The 16,589-nt window shown below is 41.8% G+C and overlaps 1 protein-coding gene across 1 annotated transcript in view; it reads right to left on the bottom strand.

Annotated features, from left to right (window-relative positions):
- Window positions 1-882: 882 nt before the first annotated feature.
- LOC120746144 (BCL-6 corepressor-like) overlaps window positions 883-16,589 on the bottom strand; it is a 76,016-nt gene continuing 60,309 nt past the window's right edge. The window contains exons 9-13 of the mRNA XM_040051440.1: window positions 13,079-13,245; window positions 12,359-12,504; window positions 10,824-10,901; window positions 9,739-9,922; window positions 883-2,588 (exon numbers count right to left, since the gene is read on the bottom strand). Coding sequence (XP_039907374.1) covers window positions 1,292-2,588; window positions 9,739-9,922; window positions 10,824-10,901; window positions 12,359-12,504; window positions 13,079-13,245 — 1,872 coding nt within the window. The 3' untranslated portion in view covers window positions 883-1,291. The remainder of the gene's footprint in view (window positions 2,589-9,738; window positions 9,923-10,823; window positions 10,902-12,358; window positions 12,505-13,078; window positions 13,246-16,589) is intronic.

Below are 16,589 nucleotides of genomic sequence, written 5' to 3'. Positions count from 1 at the left end.
CGCATTTGTCAGAGTCTTCGAATTTGGACAGTCTTCGTCATGTCGCTGTAACATAATCGGCCTACAAATGTGGGCACAGGAGGATGCAGTTCCTGAATTTGGACACAGCTACAATACCGGACACTGCTTCTTCTTCTTTGGGGTTTAACGGCAGCTGGCATCCTTGTACATGCAGTGCTGCCATCTTCTGTTTCAGTCCGTTATTACACTCTTAAATCCTACTACTTATTCCTGCGTCTTTTGGGATCTTGCAAAGCTTCAAACGATGAGTCAACTATTAAATTAGCCGTCGACGATTTTGATAGTCGACATAATCGTGACTAGTCGACTAATTGTGGCAGCCCTAATCTAGGGGCCACCGTATATATTTATAGATATTGGGTTGGCATTCTCTCAGCTTTAAAATCAATCTGGGTCCTTGGCTAGCTTTGCATTAGCATGCCCCTTTGCAGTTGTTTGCAAAGAGCGGAAGTTCAGTTAGCAGCATAATGCAGTTTTTCTATCATGGCCCCCGTTGCAATTTACAATCACACCATACCTCAACATCACTGAAATGCTGAAATTGGGACCTTAATAGAGCTGTTAATAAATGAATGCCAACAAACCTCAGTGAATGTAAGTAATGCTGTAAAGAAAAGTGAGCCAGTAGTGCTCAACAAAGATACAAGGGAATAATAAAGTTATACATAAAAAAGACTGCATCAAGTTATTGCTACTGACGGTGGTTCTACGAGCTACTGGATCATGAGGTGTACCTAATTTGCACCGGATTACAAAATCCGGTGCAAATTTTATTTTTTACATGACTGTAAAAATGAGTATATAAACTCAAGTCTTTGTAGTTTGCGCAGGATAATTCAGACAGTTAACTCATTTGTTTTCTTTCCTCATATTTATTGGACAGTAATAGATTGGTGACAAAAGCCAACAGGATGCTGAATACAAAATTACACACAAAGGTAACAAACAGCTTCCCAGACGTGAACCAACAATCTTAGCATGTCAACAGGAATGCCATTGTATTTACACCAGACTGCATTTACAAAGAAAAAAAATGATCTGTCAATTCTGTGCTCATAAATTAAAAAACAAACAAAACCCCCAAACAAACAAAGACTATTTACAGTTTACATATAACACACATTTAATACTGGTACAGTCTTGCCACAGAGTTAACTGTCTTTTCAATGTCCAGATATTAATTTACAATGTTTTTACATGTATGTTGGAATGCTTCTCAGTTTATTTCTGTCAGGATATGTCTCTTCAAATTTCCTGGTGTTTTGTCATTTCATGACTTCCCTTTGATCCTGGCACCCTTCCCAACCACTTTACCTGGCTCTTTCTTTAAGTCTCTTGGAACAGTGCCAACTTTCATTCCCAAGTCCCTGATATGAACTCTAACATTCGTCAAGTTCCTCTGCCAAGCAGGGTCCATCTTTATGTTCTTAGTGCATTCACCTTGGGTGACACAGGGATTAGCCTCTCTTTTTGGTGCTCCACTGTTGCTGCCCATTCTCTTTATTCCTTGACATTCCCATGTGGTGGCATCCACCCTGCCATCCGACTTTGCAGGGCCAGAGATCCCAGCATTCTTACTTCGCAGTCGCTGGGGTTCCCAAGCACTACAGTCAACTGCAGCAGCTGGGTTTGTAGAGTCCAAAACCCTGTTGCTTATGTTTCCTTGATTTTCCCGTTTCCACACATTAGCATCCACTGCACCATTTGAATGAGTGGGAGTGGAATTCCCAATGTTCTTATTCCGAAGTCGTGGTGTTTCTATTACTGCTGTGTCCAATTTGGCATCAGAATTCCCAGGATTTCGACTTCGTAGTCGCTGTGGTTCCCACATGCTAGTCCCAGCCATCACATCAGATTTGACCGAAGTGATTTGGACCATTTTATTGCCTTGCTGCGGTTGTTCCCACAGGTTTGAGTCCATCTTAGAGTCCGGATTAGCAGAACCCATGACCTGAGGATTCTTAGAACGCTGTCTTTGTGGTTCCCACAGGCCAGCATTCAATGTCATGTTTGGCTTAGTGGTTGAAGGACCCACAGCAATTCTAATTCCTTGCTTTTGTGGTTCCCATATGCTGGGATTTAGTTTAGTTTCTGCCTTTTCTGCGGGAGTAGAATATCCCAGGTTTTTAAATCCCTGACCTCTGGACTCAGTCTGGCTCAGCACCACATTTCCCACCTTAGGACCAGCATCTGGTCCATGTTGCTCTGGGGATAATGGTGGTGGAACACGCTGCAGCGGTCTTGGTGAATGTGGTGGAGATGGAGTTGGTGGTGGTGAAGCTTCCAGCGAGTCCCAGCGACTATCCACAAACTCCACTGAAGAGCCTAGCATGCCAGCCAGCTCGGGTGTGGCCTCCACCAGCTCCAGAGGGTCTTTGACATCTGGCCTGAAGGAGGCCAACTCCTGTTCATCAGGACCTGTCAGGAGCTGTGACAGGGATGCCTGCCGGTAAAACTCGTCCTCAGGGATGGACTGGACGTTGAGCTGTGGGAAGAGGCGGCGAAAGGACCGAGAAGTCATCCGAAGGCGACCCAAGACATCTGCAAGAAGGAGCCAGTTCCTGGGACTGGAGGAAACAAGAAGGGGAAATGTACAGATCAATTTCAAATGGTGTTTTAAAAGGCTCATACAGTGATAAGTTCGATGTCAACATATATATATATATATTTTAATTTTTTTAACACATTGAACAGGTTCCTATGATTTGAACAACTTGAGTGAGATTAGTGCTTGTAGCCCTAATTTTGTCCCTGTGCTTTTGGCCTCTTGGAGCAAAATAATAAGAATTCAGGGGTGCCAAAAGGTTGATCCTGTTCATCTGGACATAGTGTTTTCAGTGGGAGAAACTTTTTGTCACTCATCCATGTGACTTCTTCAGTCTCAGCTGACTGCAGGTTTCCCCAACCTTATAAACAATAAGCCGTTAAACATTTCATTCCCCACTCCCACTGAAAACGCTACGCCCCGATGAACAGAATCAACCTATTGGGATTTTCTTACCCGGAATGATTGAGCATGCATCAAGACAATTCAGGGGTATCTCGATACTTTTCCATGGTATGCTATCATGTCAAAACTTGAGGAAAAATTCTTGTTTTATTGGTAAAAATCTGGTCAAGTGCCTTGAATATGCCACTACAAAAAGTTGTCAAACTTGCAGCTCCCGCATTAGGCTTCCACTACATGTAACAGTTTTTAAGAACACATGTATCGTGTTTAACAAGTAAGCAAGTTGATTTTACTGTGTCGCTATTGTGCAATTTTTTACACTGACACAATGCAACCCAATGCATCCTGATTGGCCAGTAATCACTACAACTGAAACCACTAAAAGTGAAATGAATTCTACTGCAGTTCCACAGGGCCCTATCTTGAGTGTACCGCGCGTGAAACCAACAATCCAGTCGTGACATATTACTGAGTATTCTCTACTGCCGCATAGTGTACATTGAAAAAATAAGACTTCAGGTTTGAAGAGGTCTACATTGCCCATAATAAAACCCCTCACCCACTCATTGCTGCTCGAGCCCATAATTTAATATTGAACACTTTGGGCTGCTGTATAATGACTGCAGTGGTGCTTGACAGATTATATATTATATATTCAGCTGAGGCAAAATTTTAAATTTGGCTTCCACGGATGCCAAAGAGGGAAGAGGAAGGTGGGAGGAAAAAAGAAGGAGACAGCTCCTCTTTTATATATTCTGCTGTAGCAGCTGAAAACATCAATGGAGCTGTTATTGATTCACAATGTCTGTCAATGTGTGCGCGTGTCAAGGGCAGATTAACACACACACACACACACACACACACACACACACACACACACACACACACACACACACACACACACAGTGCCATGGACAAGGCCACATGTTGCTTTAAAGCCAGTTGCTGCCTGAATTTTAAACAGCTCGGTGAAATGTGTGTCGCTGCCCGGTGGCCTTGTATCCAGGAAGAGCCATTAATACAACATCAGACGGCAGAGAGGAAAAAGGAGAGTGAGCGAAGAAGAGAAAGAGAGAGGCGGAGAAAAGTGACAGGGGAGGAAGACGGAGTGGAAGCCAATTAGCTGCGTCGCCACAGCGATGCAATCCTCGTTAACGACCTCTCCGTCTGTCCTCCCTCTCCTCCGCCGAGGATCTTTTTTCTCTCCTTCTCACACCACCCTTCATCCATTCTCCCTCCTCCGCTGCTCCCTTCTTTCCTTTCCGAGCTGCTTTCCGCCGCCTTAATTGGTGTCTGAGTGTGTGCGAGTGTGAAAAGACGTGTTAGAACAACACTGAGGAGGAATGTGTGAGTGTGAAGAAGATAAAATGAGTGTGAATAAGAAACACAAAGTGTGTACACACGTGGGGTATTTGCTAGTCCCTCTTTCTTTAGTCACATCCATTTAGCACTATTTCCTGTAGCCCTTGGTCTTTTAGAATTAGTGCCTGTAGCCCTAATTTAGTCCCAGTGTGTTTGTCCTAGTTCTGTAGCCCCAATATTATTAATAAATTAGTCTTTGGTCTTTTTTTTTTTAATCTCAGGTTAGACTTACTTAACCCTGCTGCTTTAGTTTGAGTTTGTTAAGCCCAGTTCTCCTGTACTATGTAGTCCTTAAACCTAATATTTGGTGTTTCTTTTAGTCTTAGTCCTTTTGGTTATACACGGGTTAGTCCCCGTTCCTTTAACCTACATTTTTTTGTCCCTAGTCCTCTTAGCTTTCTACCTAATATACTTAGTTACGTTTCTGTTTTCTTTACCTCCTGTAGTCATTTTTTTGTCCTTTGGCCTTTAACTCTAACATTCAGTCCTGAATTTAGTTCTAGTTCAGTTTCTTATGGTACATGTTGTTTAAGCCCGTTCGATCCTTGTTTGTTTAACGCATACATTTTAAGTTCTCGTTCACCTCGCTTTGGCTTTTGTCTTAGATCCTTTGGTCCTTTTGGATTTAGCCCTGGTTCTTCTCATCCCAGCCTTCTTAGTCTTGGCCTGGATCTTTTAATCATAACCCTAACACACTTATGGCCCTTTTGTTTATCCTATTTCCTTTCCTTTAGATTTTATCTGTTTTGATTTTATATACTGTTTTGTTTGTTTGTTTGTTTGTTAAGTGGGTTTAGAGCTCTGGGTAGCTCCCCAGCTGGGTCTAGACTGGGTCTAGAGAGTATTTTAAATTCAGGGAATTTAAAATAGAAAGTAGCTCGTCCACAGAAGGACTGGTAGCTCCCCTTACGATAAGGGTTCAGATCGCGCGAACAGGTGTGAAATGTGTGTATTTAGTTAGTTTGTTTGTTTGCTTGTTTTAATCAATTTTAAATCATGCTTTTTATTTGTTTTTGTTTCTAATGTCTCTGTAAAGCACTTTGAATCACCTTGTTGTTGAATTGTGCTATACAAATAAATTTGCCTTGCCTTGCCTTGCCTTGCCTTTAGTTCTAATTCCTTGACCCAGGGGTCCTGTAGTACTTCTAGGCATTTCATTCTCTGTCAGTGCGCCCCAGGGCAGCTGTGGCTACAATGTAGCTTGCCATCACCAGTGTGTGAAAGTGTGTGTGAATGGGTGGATGACTAAATGTAGTGTAAAGCGCTTTGGGGTCCTTAGGGACAAAGTAAAGCGCTATACAAATACAGACCATTTACCATTCTAGTTCATTTACTTACTAATATTACTAATATTTAGTCTTTGTTGTGGTCACAGTACCAGTTCCATTGGGGCTATAACTTAATATTGTTGTTTTAGTTCAAAAGACTTTTGTAGAGCTAAATACAAGCCCTTTAGGATTCTTAGCCCCTTTTGTCACACAGTTTTTTTGACCTAGGTTTGCACTAATAAGTTTAGGCTTTTGAAAGCCCTTGTTCCTTATATTTGAGTTCCTCTGCTTATCCCTATACATGTTGTTTTAGTTAGAAAAGACTAGGCTATTTTATATAGACATCCTCCATGGTTACACATGCATATATATTTAGCATATATATATATATATATATTAGGGGTGCAACGATACACAAAATTCACGGTTCGGTTCGGTTCGATACTTTGGTGTCACGGTTCGATATTTTTTCGATACAAAAAAATGTTCATGCATTTTTTATTTGTCATTTATTAAAATTATAAATATATATTTTAACTCAAAAGTACAGTTTTTAAATTTAACCCTAACCCTTGTGCGTGTTTTTTATTTTGACAGCGAATGCGCACCTGCGGACCACTTATGTGCAGCCCTGGTTATTTAGCTCATCATATTGCAGCCACAGAAATTCTTTTGTCCATGAAACCATAAAGCTGCACTTTCCTTTTGCCTTATAGTCTGATTTGTCATAACTTCTCCGTTTTGTGGTAAGCTTTTCTTTGGCTGTCACTTCTTCACCCTGACCGGTCTTATTTGGCTCAGCAGAACTGAAATGCTTTTACACGCTCACTCACATAAGCTCAGCGATTCTCTGCGCGATCAACCTCTCACATGTTTAAGCTTGCTGCGGGAGATTTCACTTGTCATGTTTGCATAGTAAGCTAACGATTAATAAGACGATGTCAGAGGAATTGGTGCACAAATTATCATCACTCACAGATCAGTGCTGTCGCTCTCTATACACAGTTCGCACGATTGCAAAGTGAAAGCAAAAAAACAAGCGCAAATTCAAACGCGACTTCAATATGTCACATATTGACAGTGGCTCACCGATGCCAATGACATAATTACCCAGCTACATTTCTGAAAGAATGCAAAAGCACTGACATATATTTTTCCTACAATAGCCCGACAGGCAGGGAAGAGATAGATTTTGGTAGCCCGACTGAAAAAATCGCTAGCCCCAGGACGTCGGGCTAGCGATATTGCAAGCCCTGTATCTGATTGAGGAATCACTCATCTTTGGAAAAGAGAGTTTATTACAGAGAAATGTCTCTTTCCAAAATAAAAGCTATACTATCCGCTTCTTCTGGGCTATATTCTCAGCAGCATAAGGAGAATCATGTGCTAACAGCTGTCTAAATGACTCGGCTAAAGTTAGTAGCATGCTTGCTTTTTTTTGTCTGCTTCCACTTGTCTTTGCACTAGGATGATGTCGGCGTAAATGTGCAGTCATATTCGTTGTGTTCCCACTAGTGCTTTCAGGTTAATCTCGTTGAAATGACTTTAACGCCACAACACGGCAAATCTCCGTTAACGAGCTACCGCCGATCGCTCCGTGCATGGGGCTAGACGGCAAACACTTTAACGAGCTAACTGCGCTAACACACTAGTTCACACCAATGTAATTGAGCATTGCATGGCACATCCAACATACTGTTTTACTTTAGTCCATGACTCGCTTACCTTCAGGGTCATACGTCACATGAAAACCAAAATAATTCCAAACGCCAGATCTGAATGAGGGTGGGGGAGGTGCCCTGCGCTCTTCCTTCTGACTATGCTGTCTGTGTTGAGCGCTCAGTGGATCTGCGCTCGACAGTGCAGCCTAGGCGGAGTAGTCGAACACAGATTCACTGAGCGCTCAACACAGACAGCATCGTCAGAAGGAAAATTGATAAAATAAATTACAAATGTTGTATTGTTCGATACATATGCGTACCGAACCGAAAGCACTGTATCGAACGGTTCAATATCGATACGAATATCGTTGCACCCCTAATATATATATATATATTTTTTACATTTTTACATCTTTTGTCCCAGACACTAGTTTATTGAGGTCCAATTTATTTTATCCACCTAGTACCTACAGTAATAGTTAATCAGGAGCACCACTAATCCTAATCCCATTCTAATGCCTGTTAATTCTAATACAGTCGATCCAAGTTTCTGTTTCCGCTGTTCCGATGTGTTTAATCTACATCCTTGAGTCCAAGATCTTTTACGACAACAAAATCTGACATTTGTCCCTTTTCTCCATCTTTTAGGCCCATCAGGTTTTATCCTCTATATCCACCTCGCATTGTTCTAACAAGCTTTAGTCTTTCATGTCATTTACCTCTTTTCCAACAATGAGCTGCAGGTGCCCAATAAGGAAACATTTATTTCATTTCCACCAACAAGATCTGATGCCAGCACCAAAAAGCTGGCATGAGCATGACACCACAAAAGGCACACAGCTGCAACCCGCAGTTCCTTGTTCACATGGATATTTTCCCACCTTTATAAATTCAAATTCAAATTCAAATTTTATTTGTCACGTACACAGTCATACACAGTACGATATGCAGTGAAATGCTTGGACAACTGCTCGTGACCCAAAGAAAACAAAAAAAGGAAAGGCTATGAATAAGATAGGAAATAAATATGAAAAATTAAAAAGAAAAATTAAAAAGAAAAATTAAAAAGGGTAAATTTAACTAGGAAGGAATAAAATATAAATTAAGGTTAAAAATGAAATAACTGTACAACACAAATTAGAATGAAGGGTAGATTTAACTGGGAAGAATAAGATAAAATATATAAATTAAAGTTGAAAAATAAAATAACTGTACAACAAAATACACAATACACAATATAGAACTATATAAGAATGTATGAAGAAATCTAAATATAAATAAATATATACACAATAACAGCAGCTGTACAAGTATTAACCGGAAATGAAGAATATAGTGACCAGTGTTGTGCAAAAACAAAGTCCAGAAAGTCCAGTGTGTGTGTAGGAACCATATGTGTGGGTCAGTACTGTGTGGTGGTGTGATTGAGAGACCGTATCGCCTGCGGGAAGAAGCTCCTCCTCAGTCTCTCTGTGTTGGTCTTCAGGGAGCGGAATCGCTTTCCTGACCTCAACAGAGAGAACAGTCTGTTGTTGGGATGGCTGAGGTCCTTCACGATCTTCCTGGCCTTGGTCCAGCACCGCCTGCTGTAGATTGAGTGCAGGTCAGGGAGCTCGGAACGGATGGTGCGCTCAGCTGACCGCACAACCCTCTGTAGAGCTCGTCTGTCCTGCATGGTGCTGTTCCCGAACCAGGTTAAGATGTTTCCCGCCAGGATGCTCTCTATGGTGCACGAGTAAAAGTTCCTGAGCACCTTGGAGGGCAGTTGGAAGTCTCTCAAGCGTCTGAGGTGGTAGAGACGCTGTCGGGCCTTTTTCACCACGGTGTTGATGTGACAGGACCATGACAGGTCCTGCGTGATGTGAACTCCGAGGTATTTGAAGCTGTCCACTCTCTCCACTGGGCACTCGTTGATGACGGGGGTCTGGTAGTTCCTCTCCTGCTTAGTGCTGAAGTCCACTATCAGCTCCTTTGTCTTACTGACGTTTAGAAGGAGGTTGTTCCTCTGGCACCAGTTCTCCAGATTCCTAATCTCCTTCAGGTAGGCCGTCTCGTTGTTATCAGAGATCAGGCCCACCACGACGGTGTCGTCAGCAAACTTGATGATGGTGGTGGAGCTGGTAGTGGCCACACAGTCATATGTGTACAAAGAGTACAGCAGGGGGCTCAGAACACACCCCTGGGGTGCTCCAGTGCTGAGAGTGGTGGAGGCTGAGGCTTATATGTAATGTTTGTTTCTCAGAGCTGTCAAAATGCAGGTTGATGTCAAAGGCATCAAGCCAGAGCTGGCTCTGCATGGACAAGTATACTGTGCTGGTGGAAAAAGCTACCTAAACTCTTGCTCTATTAAATCTGTCCTCATTATTAGATTCTTAAGTTGATATTCTGAGCATACTTGCTCCTGTTTTTGACCTTTACGTTCTGGTTATGTAAGCTTCTAAGAGGGACATAAGGACGGTGGGTATTTTGGACTTACCCTTGGGAAAGTGACACCTGGATGTTGTAGCAGGGAAGCAACGGTCGGTCGGAGAGTTCAAACTCAAACACTTCCCTCCTAGCACGTTGCTCCTCCTCCTCCTCCTCTTCTTCATCTTCTTCCTCCTCCTCTGGTCCCGGTGGATCAGCAAGGATATTATATACACCTTCTTCACTGGATGGCTCTGCACAAACAAGAGTCCACAACAACACATAAAAATCATCATCGAAGGTCCTTTTCTGCACTAGTCCCAGTTTTAGTCTGGGTTTCTTTCCCTATTGTGAGTTGCTTTAACACCAATGGCCTCCTTGTAAATACTCTGGGAGCTAGCAGTTTGCCTTGGTCACCTGTGATTTCCATGGTTGATGCTGACTTGTCGGCAAACAGCTGTCTACTGCTCACTACCATGTGGTCTTAATTCTTTAATTGTAACTTTCCAAAGACCATTAATTCTCGAGCCCCAAACCTTCAGTTTAAGTTTCTTAGTACTATCCTAAACTTCAGTTCAATTGTTACTGGACAACGAGCTCCTTTCTTTAGTTGTAGTTAAACAACGAGCTGCTCTTGTATTTACACTTAATTCTCATTTAACTGTTAACTGAAATATCGATAAATGCAAATGTTTTCAGTACCAGTGTCTTAGAGTTGGAATCATTACACACAGGTTTAGTAGTTATGAGTGGTGTAATGGTAGTTTTTGTCATTGCAGTTGGGTTAGTGGTAATTATATATTCCTAATTAAATTCATGGCAGTGCCTTTACTCTTAACTGGTTAGAGGTTAGCTCTAACCGGTTTTGTTGTAGTTCCATCAGCTGTAATTGAGTTTGCTGTGGTTCTTTTAGTCCTGGCTGGTTTATCAAAGCTTCCTTTTGTCCTGATTTTTTCTGAGTCCCTGGATTTTTTTTTTTTTTTTAACAAAAGTTCAACTGCATTTCTTTTCATCTAACTTTTGTCTTCAGCTGCAGGCCATGCAATTCCTTTAATCCTAAATTATTTATCTTTCCCAGCCTTCCTGCCTTTCTCCTCTGACGATGTCATTGGTGTGTATGTGTGTGCACGTGTGTGTGTTTGTGTGTAAACTAACCGCAGACTGAGCTGCCGTAAAATTCCCAGTAGATTCCCGGATCGCCCTCCGACCTTCCCTGGAGGTCAGAGAGATAGTCTGCAGGGAGAGAACGGCAGAGTCAGTGGCTTTTGTGGCTGATCAAAGAGCCGACCAATCAGAGAGGATGAAGGCAGCGAGATGAAAACAATAGAGCCACACACAGACGCACACGCATAGACACGCACACACAGACTCGCACACACAGACCCACAGTGAAAGACGGGAAGAAGAAGATGAGTGTTTGTGTTCAGACGGTGCCGGCTCGTCGCCGCGGCGCTTGGCGCTGAGTAGACGGATGCTGGCAGGAGTGTGTGTGTGTGTGTGTCTGTGTGTGTAGCAGTAAGCTGTTCTGGGATTCAGCAGCCAAGCCTCATTAAACCCCTCTGGAGAGAGAGAGAGGGAAAAAAGGGAGATGGAGAGAGAGAACAAATAGAGGCAGGGAATGGTAATCAGACAGGCTGGCGAGCGCACACACTAACACACAGAAACACACACACTCAGGCTGCATCGCTTTCCTTTCTGTTTCCTCCTTGTTTACTCCACTGTTTTTCTCGCTCTCACGATATGTTTAATTCTTTGTTTTTCCCACTTTCTTTTGTTCATTTTTCTTCGGAGGACAAAGGACTTTTTATGTGTAAATTTTAATGACTTTTGTAAACACAGCGAAGCGCATCAGGACAGAAAATGGGAGCAAGTGGGACAGTCGGTGGTTTTATCCTGTTTTGTGGATCTGAGTGTTGACAGCTGGCAGCCTGAATGCTTCACGAGGTCCCTTCAAAAAGGCAAGCCTTTCAGAAATGTAGATTCTTGACTGTGACCAGAAAAAAGCAAGGAAATACAACATATATGGTGTTCTGAGTGCACCTTATCGATTCATCTACAGTAGTTCCTGTTTCAGGACACCACTCTGTGGCTCTGTTATGTCTCTCAGCAAAGAAATTCTGACTTGATAATCGTTTATAGGGAACCTTACAGGAAAAGCACTGGTGGAGCAAGATGAAGCTATTTCTTACTAATAACTACATCCCCACAGTGAAGCATGGTGGTGGTAGCATCATGCTGAAGGAATGGTTTTTGGTGACCGGGGCTGAGAAAAGATGAATTTAGAAATATACAGAGAGATCCTGAAAACCTTTTCAGGAGGGCAAACGATCTCAGGGTTTAGGTGTACATTTTAAGACAAAAACAAACTGAAGAATACTGCCTGGCTTTACGAAAAATTCATCACAATCTTGGACACGAACTCAGCCAGAGTCCAGACCTGAGCATGTGAAAACGTCTGTGTAGTGATGCTCCATATTCATAACTGGCACAGTATGCAAGACCTGAAACTGTCACTGCCACCTAAAACTTTTAGTCAACTAATGGCTCTGAAAACTTAAGTCCATCTGACCAGATAAGAAAGTGACAGATGTCAAAACATTATCATCAGCAGCACTTGATTTATGTGTAAAAAACAGCAACAGTTAACAGACAGCACACACAAATGTTCTTCCTTCTCCTTATTGTCCTACCCTCCAGAAAGGTTTCCATGGCAGCGCTGTGGGTCATGTTGATTGGTGCTCGTCCTGAGTAGGAGGTCAGAGTAGGGTCAGCGCCACAGGCCAACAGGAAGCGCACCACCTCCACGTGGTCGTTTTCCACAGCGTCATGAAGTGGCCTGATGAGAAAAGAAGAAAGAGAGACTGAATCTGTCCTCATCACTTGAAGGACTTTTTTTAATCTGTTTCAGCAGCAGCTGTTGCTACCTGACTTTAAATTACTTTATTTTATGCTTAACAGTTTCTAATATTAATGTGCTCACTGGAAGAAGACACATAATCCATTATATTCACATAACCTTATTTCATTTAGATAAGGTAGATAATAAGATGTGAATCTGGACTGGATTTGAGTTCTTGGACTAGCTCAAACATAATAAGGCATCTAAAACACTTCTGACTCTGTATTCACATGGACAAACAATAAAAGCAATTTCTAAATTTATAAAGGTTATTCATTTCTCAAATTTGGTTCAAATGTGATTAAGCCTGCAAAACTTTTACGTTTGCTGCAAGTCCATCTGATTTTTCATGACCTCAGTTTCAGCTTTGTCCCCATTTACACATCTTTCATGAATTACCAATAGTGGATAGGATTCAAATATCCAGGAAACCTGTGCAAGAACTCATACTTACACTTTAATTTTATATTTTAATCGAACAAATGCAGAAATCTCCTTTGATGCACGGTACCTGGTTCCATCTTGAGCACTGCAGTTGACATTGGCTCCATGCTCCACCAAGTGGCGTACAATGCCCAGCCAGCCACGGGCACAGGCCTCATGTAGGGCACAGTACCCAGCATTGTCTCTATGGTTGACATCACAGATTCGCCGCTCGAGACAATACAAGACCACCTCCTGCAAATGTGGAAACAAATTGAGACCACAGTAAATTTTCCCTCCTGTCACAAACCCATCACAGAATATGAACAACTTTTCATCTTGCATTCATTCTAATGTTGTAATCCTTCTGCAATAGTCCAGTGTGCACAATTTTGGCTATACACGCAAGATGTTGTGTCAGGCTGCAGTCACACAAGCCTTGAGACCTCTGTGAATACATCCCCTATGATACCCTGGAAACCACAGGTCACAAGGGGGAAAAAAGTGTATTTTCTTGCCAGTTGTTGTGTGGTTGCTCAGGGCCGATGGTAGTCACCACATGAAATTTGTTTTAAAAAGGATGCTGCATCAAAAACTTTCTAGTAGACTGCCATAGTCCTCTGCAGTTTGCATGGAAAATGGTGATTTGTCTACAAAGACACAAAGTTTAATACAAACCATAAATGGGGACTAGTCACCTTCAAAGTAAAGGTTGTACTTTTTAAATTGTGCTGGTTGCAGTTGTAAGGCTCAACCTTACCTTGAAGGTGAATGTTTGCCATTTCTGTTTTGCTTTGCACTTTATCAGGTCTCACTATTATTTGGCAAGTAGCTGGTAAGTATTTGCAGACTGCAGCAATCTGCCAGTGAACAAAGCAATTTCAAAGAGGTTTTTAGTTCAGCATCAAATACCACCTTATGACTAATTTTACCTAGTTACTGCCAGTAAGTACTTGCCAACCATTCAGGAAATACAGATTTTCTCTTAGTGACCAGTGGGTTTCTGGCTGTTTTCTAGGTCTGTGTGACTTAGCCAAACGTGGCCACCAGTAGCAACTCTTTTTACTCTTTTTACTTTTACTGTCTTTAAAAGATGTCCCCAAGTTAACAGTGCAAATGATAACTACAAATTGTACAACAAATGTAGAAACGTCTCAACATTCAGATCCATCTTCCCTGAATGTGACTTCAGTTCATCATGGGAATATTAATTCTGTTAGCTGCACCATATGTTATCAATCCACAAACATCGTGCACTGTTGCTGGAACCAATCAGCAAATGACCACAAGAAGTTACTGAAATCCAGGAGAGAAAAAAAACAGAATGCCTAATATTATTTCCAAAATAAAGAAAAGAGTTTATTAATAAAATACATATAAAATTGACTTATTGTGAATATCATTTCCACTCTTTACTCATGCTGACTCTCCCCCCCCCTTACACATCCCACTTGACCTTCTTTAGGTCCACAGGACTAACTATATATCACCACAAACACACAAAAAAGTGATCAGATAAACAATGTTTTGTTGGGTTAATGTGGTACGCTGGAGCCACTATCAGGGACAAACAGAGACTGCAGCGTGTTGTGCGCTCTGCTGAGAAGGTGATTGGCTGCAGACTCCCATCTTTGCAGGACCTGTACACCTCCAGGACACTGGGGCGTGCAGCTCGGATCTCAGCTGACCCTTCTCACCCTGGTCACAGTCTGTTTGACCTGCTCCCCTCAGGCAGGAGGCTCCGGTCCATTCGCACCAGAACCTCTCGCCATAAGAACAGTTTCTTCCCCTCTGCTGTTGGACACATGAACAATAACCATATGACTGTCCCCGCCACTAACACATGACCCTACGCTGTGTTCACTGCATCATTCCATGTTTGGCACTGATCACCACCTGCACTCATGTATATATCTTTCAACGTAGCACTCTTAATTCTTACTCTCATGTATATATCTCATGTATATCTCATGCACATATCTTTCCACGTAGCACTTTTAATTCTTATCCCTACTTTTATTTTTTCCATGTCTATTTAAGTGTTATTTATGACACCATGTTTGCACTGAAGCACCGCAGCAATTTCCTAATGTTGTAAACCTGCTCAACATTTGGCAATAAACCCCATTCTGATTCTGATTCTGATTCTAATATTTATTTGTCTCTATGTAGATGATACAGTCATCTATACAAACAATAAAACCAACCACCTCAATCAAATTGTCCTTAGCTCTAAAAAATATATAGTAGCCCTTAAAGTCACACTTTTGTTTCACGGGGCTTTATTATTCCCACACTATATGGAAAACATACCAACATGGAAACATCATGTTACAAGCAAAGAGCAGTTCCACCTTAAGAATATAATTAAAGCCTCACTGTTTCTGTTCTTCTATACGTGTGCACGGAAACCTGTGTGTTAATGTGTGTGTGTATGCGATGATGGATGATGGCTTCATATGCAAACTGAGCTCATTAGCTTCACCGCTGCACCTCAATGAGAGAGAGAGAGAGAGCGAGAAGCTAGGCGACACCTGTGAGCCCTGACAGGAGCCGTCACACAGAGCATGAAATATTCGCACCATGTGAATGTGTGTATGAGACCCTGAAAACCCCCCAAAACAAAACAAAAATCCCAAACTAATTTTCAAGCCCATTGAGTGAATTTGAGTGAAATAACAAAAAAAAAAGTGCTGTGATGTTTGTAACATAATGTCACAAATTCAAGTTGATGTTACCTGAGATGACAGCCAGGGAAGCGGGACAGTAATATCAGCCTGCTTCCAACAATAGTTTACAGCATATATTTACTAGCAGGTGGATATTTTTATCAGGCTTTTCTGATTTTTTAATGTTAAAATTATTAAAAACAACAATAAAAATAAAAACCTTCATTAATCATCAGTTCAGCATCATTTAGAGGTAATTTTGGTAGTTGGCTGGTTTTCTTGGCATTCTGATGGTGAAGGAAAACCAAGAAGTCAAGGGAACAGGACCAAAGCTAAATATGGTCCAATATAATATTACACTGTCTGATACACTGTAGATAACTTTAAGAAAACCAATTATCATGACGTTAATCAGAAAAAAAAGGCTTTAGTTTGCTAGGGAACATACATAGACCGGACTCTCAAGCAATGGAAAATGTCATGGTGTTTGATGAGTTCACATTTAGCCTGTTGCAGAGGTATGGGTGCATAAAGGTACGACGAGAGGTGGATGAAGTGAAGCATCCATCACGCCTGTTGCCTAATTTACAAATCTAAGTGGGCAACAATATTATCTGTTGCATCAGTTGGTCAGGTCGAGGTTCAGTGATATTATGTGCACAAAAAATGACGTCAGCTGACTATCGGACTGAATAATCAACAGTTTTTTCCCCTGATGGTGCGGGCATCTTCCCAGAAAACAATGGCAGGATTCATCGGGCTCACACTGAGTGTTTCAGGGAGCATGTGACATCATTTTATATTTTATTTATTTTTTTACACATGATTTGGCCGGCACAGAGTTCAGTCCTTAACCCTACTGAGAATCTTTGGGATGTGCTGTAGAAGTCTTTATACAACAGTCTTACTCATCATCTGTTCATGTGTTCA

The sequence above is a fragment of the Simochromis diagramma genome, unplaced genomic scaffold (genome assembly GCF_900408965.1).
Source record: "Simochromis diagramma unplaced genomic scaffold, fSimDia1.1 OVJJ01000107.1, whole genome shotgun sequence".
NCBI classification, from domain to species: domain Eukaryota; kingdom Metazoa; phylum Chordata; class Actinopteri; order Cichliformes; family Cichlidae; genus Simochromis; species Simochromis diagramma.
This window is presented reverse-complemented; position numbering and strand designations above follow the sequence as displayed.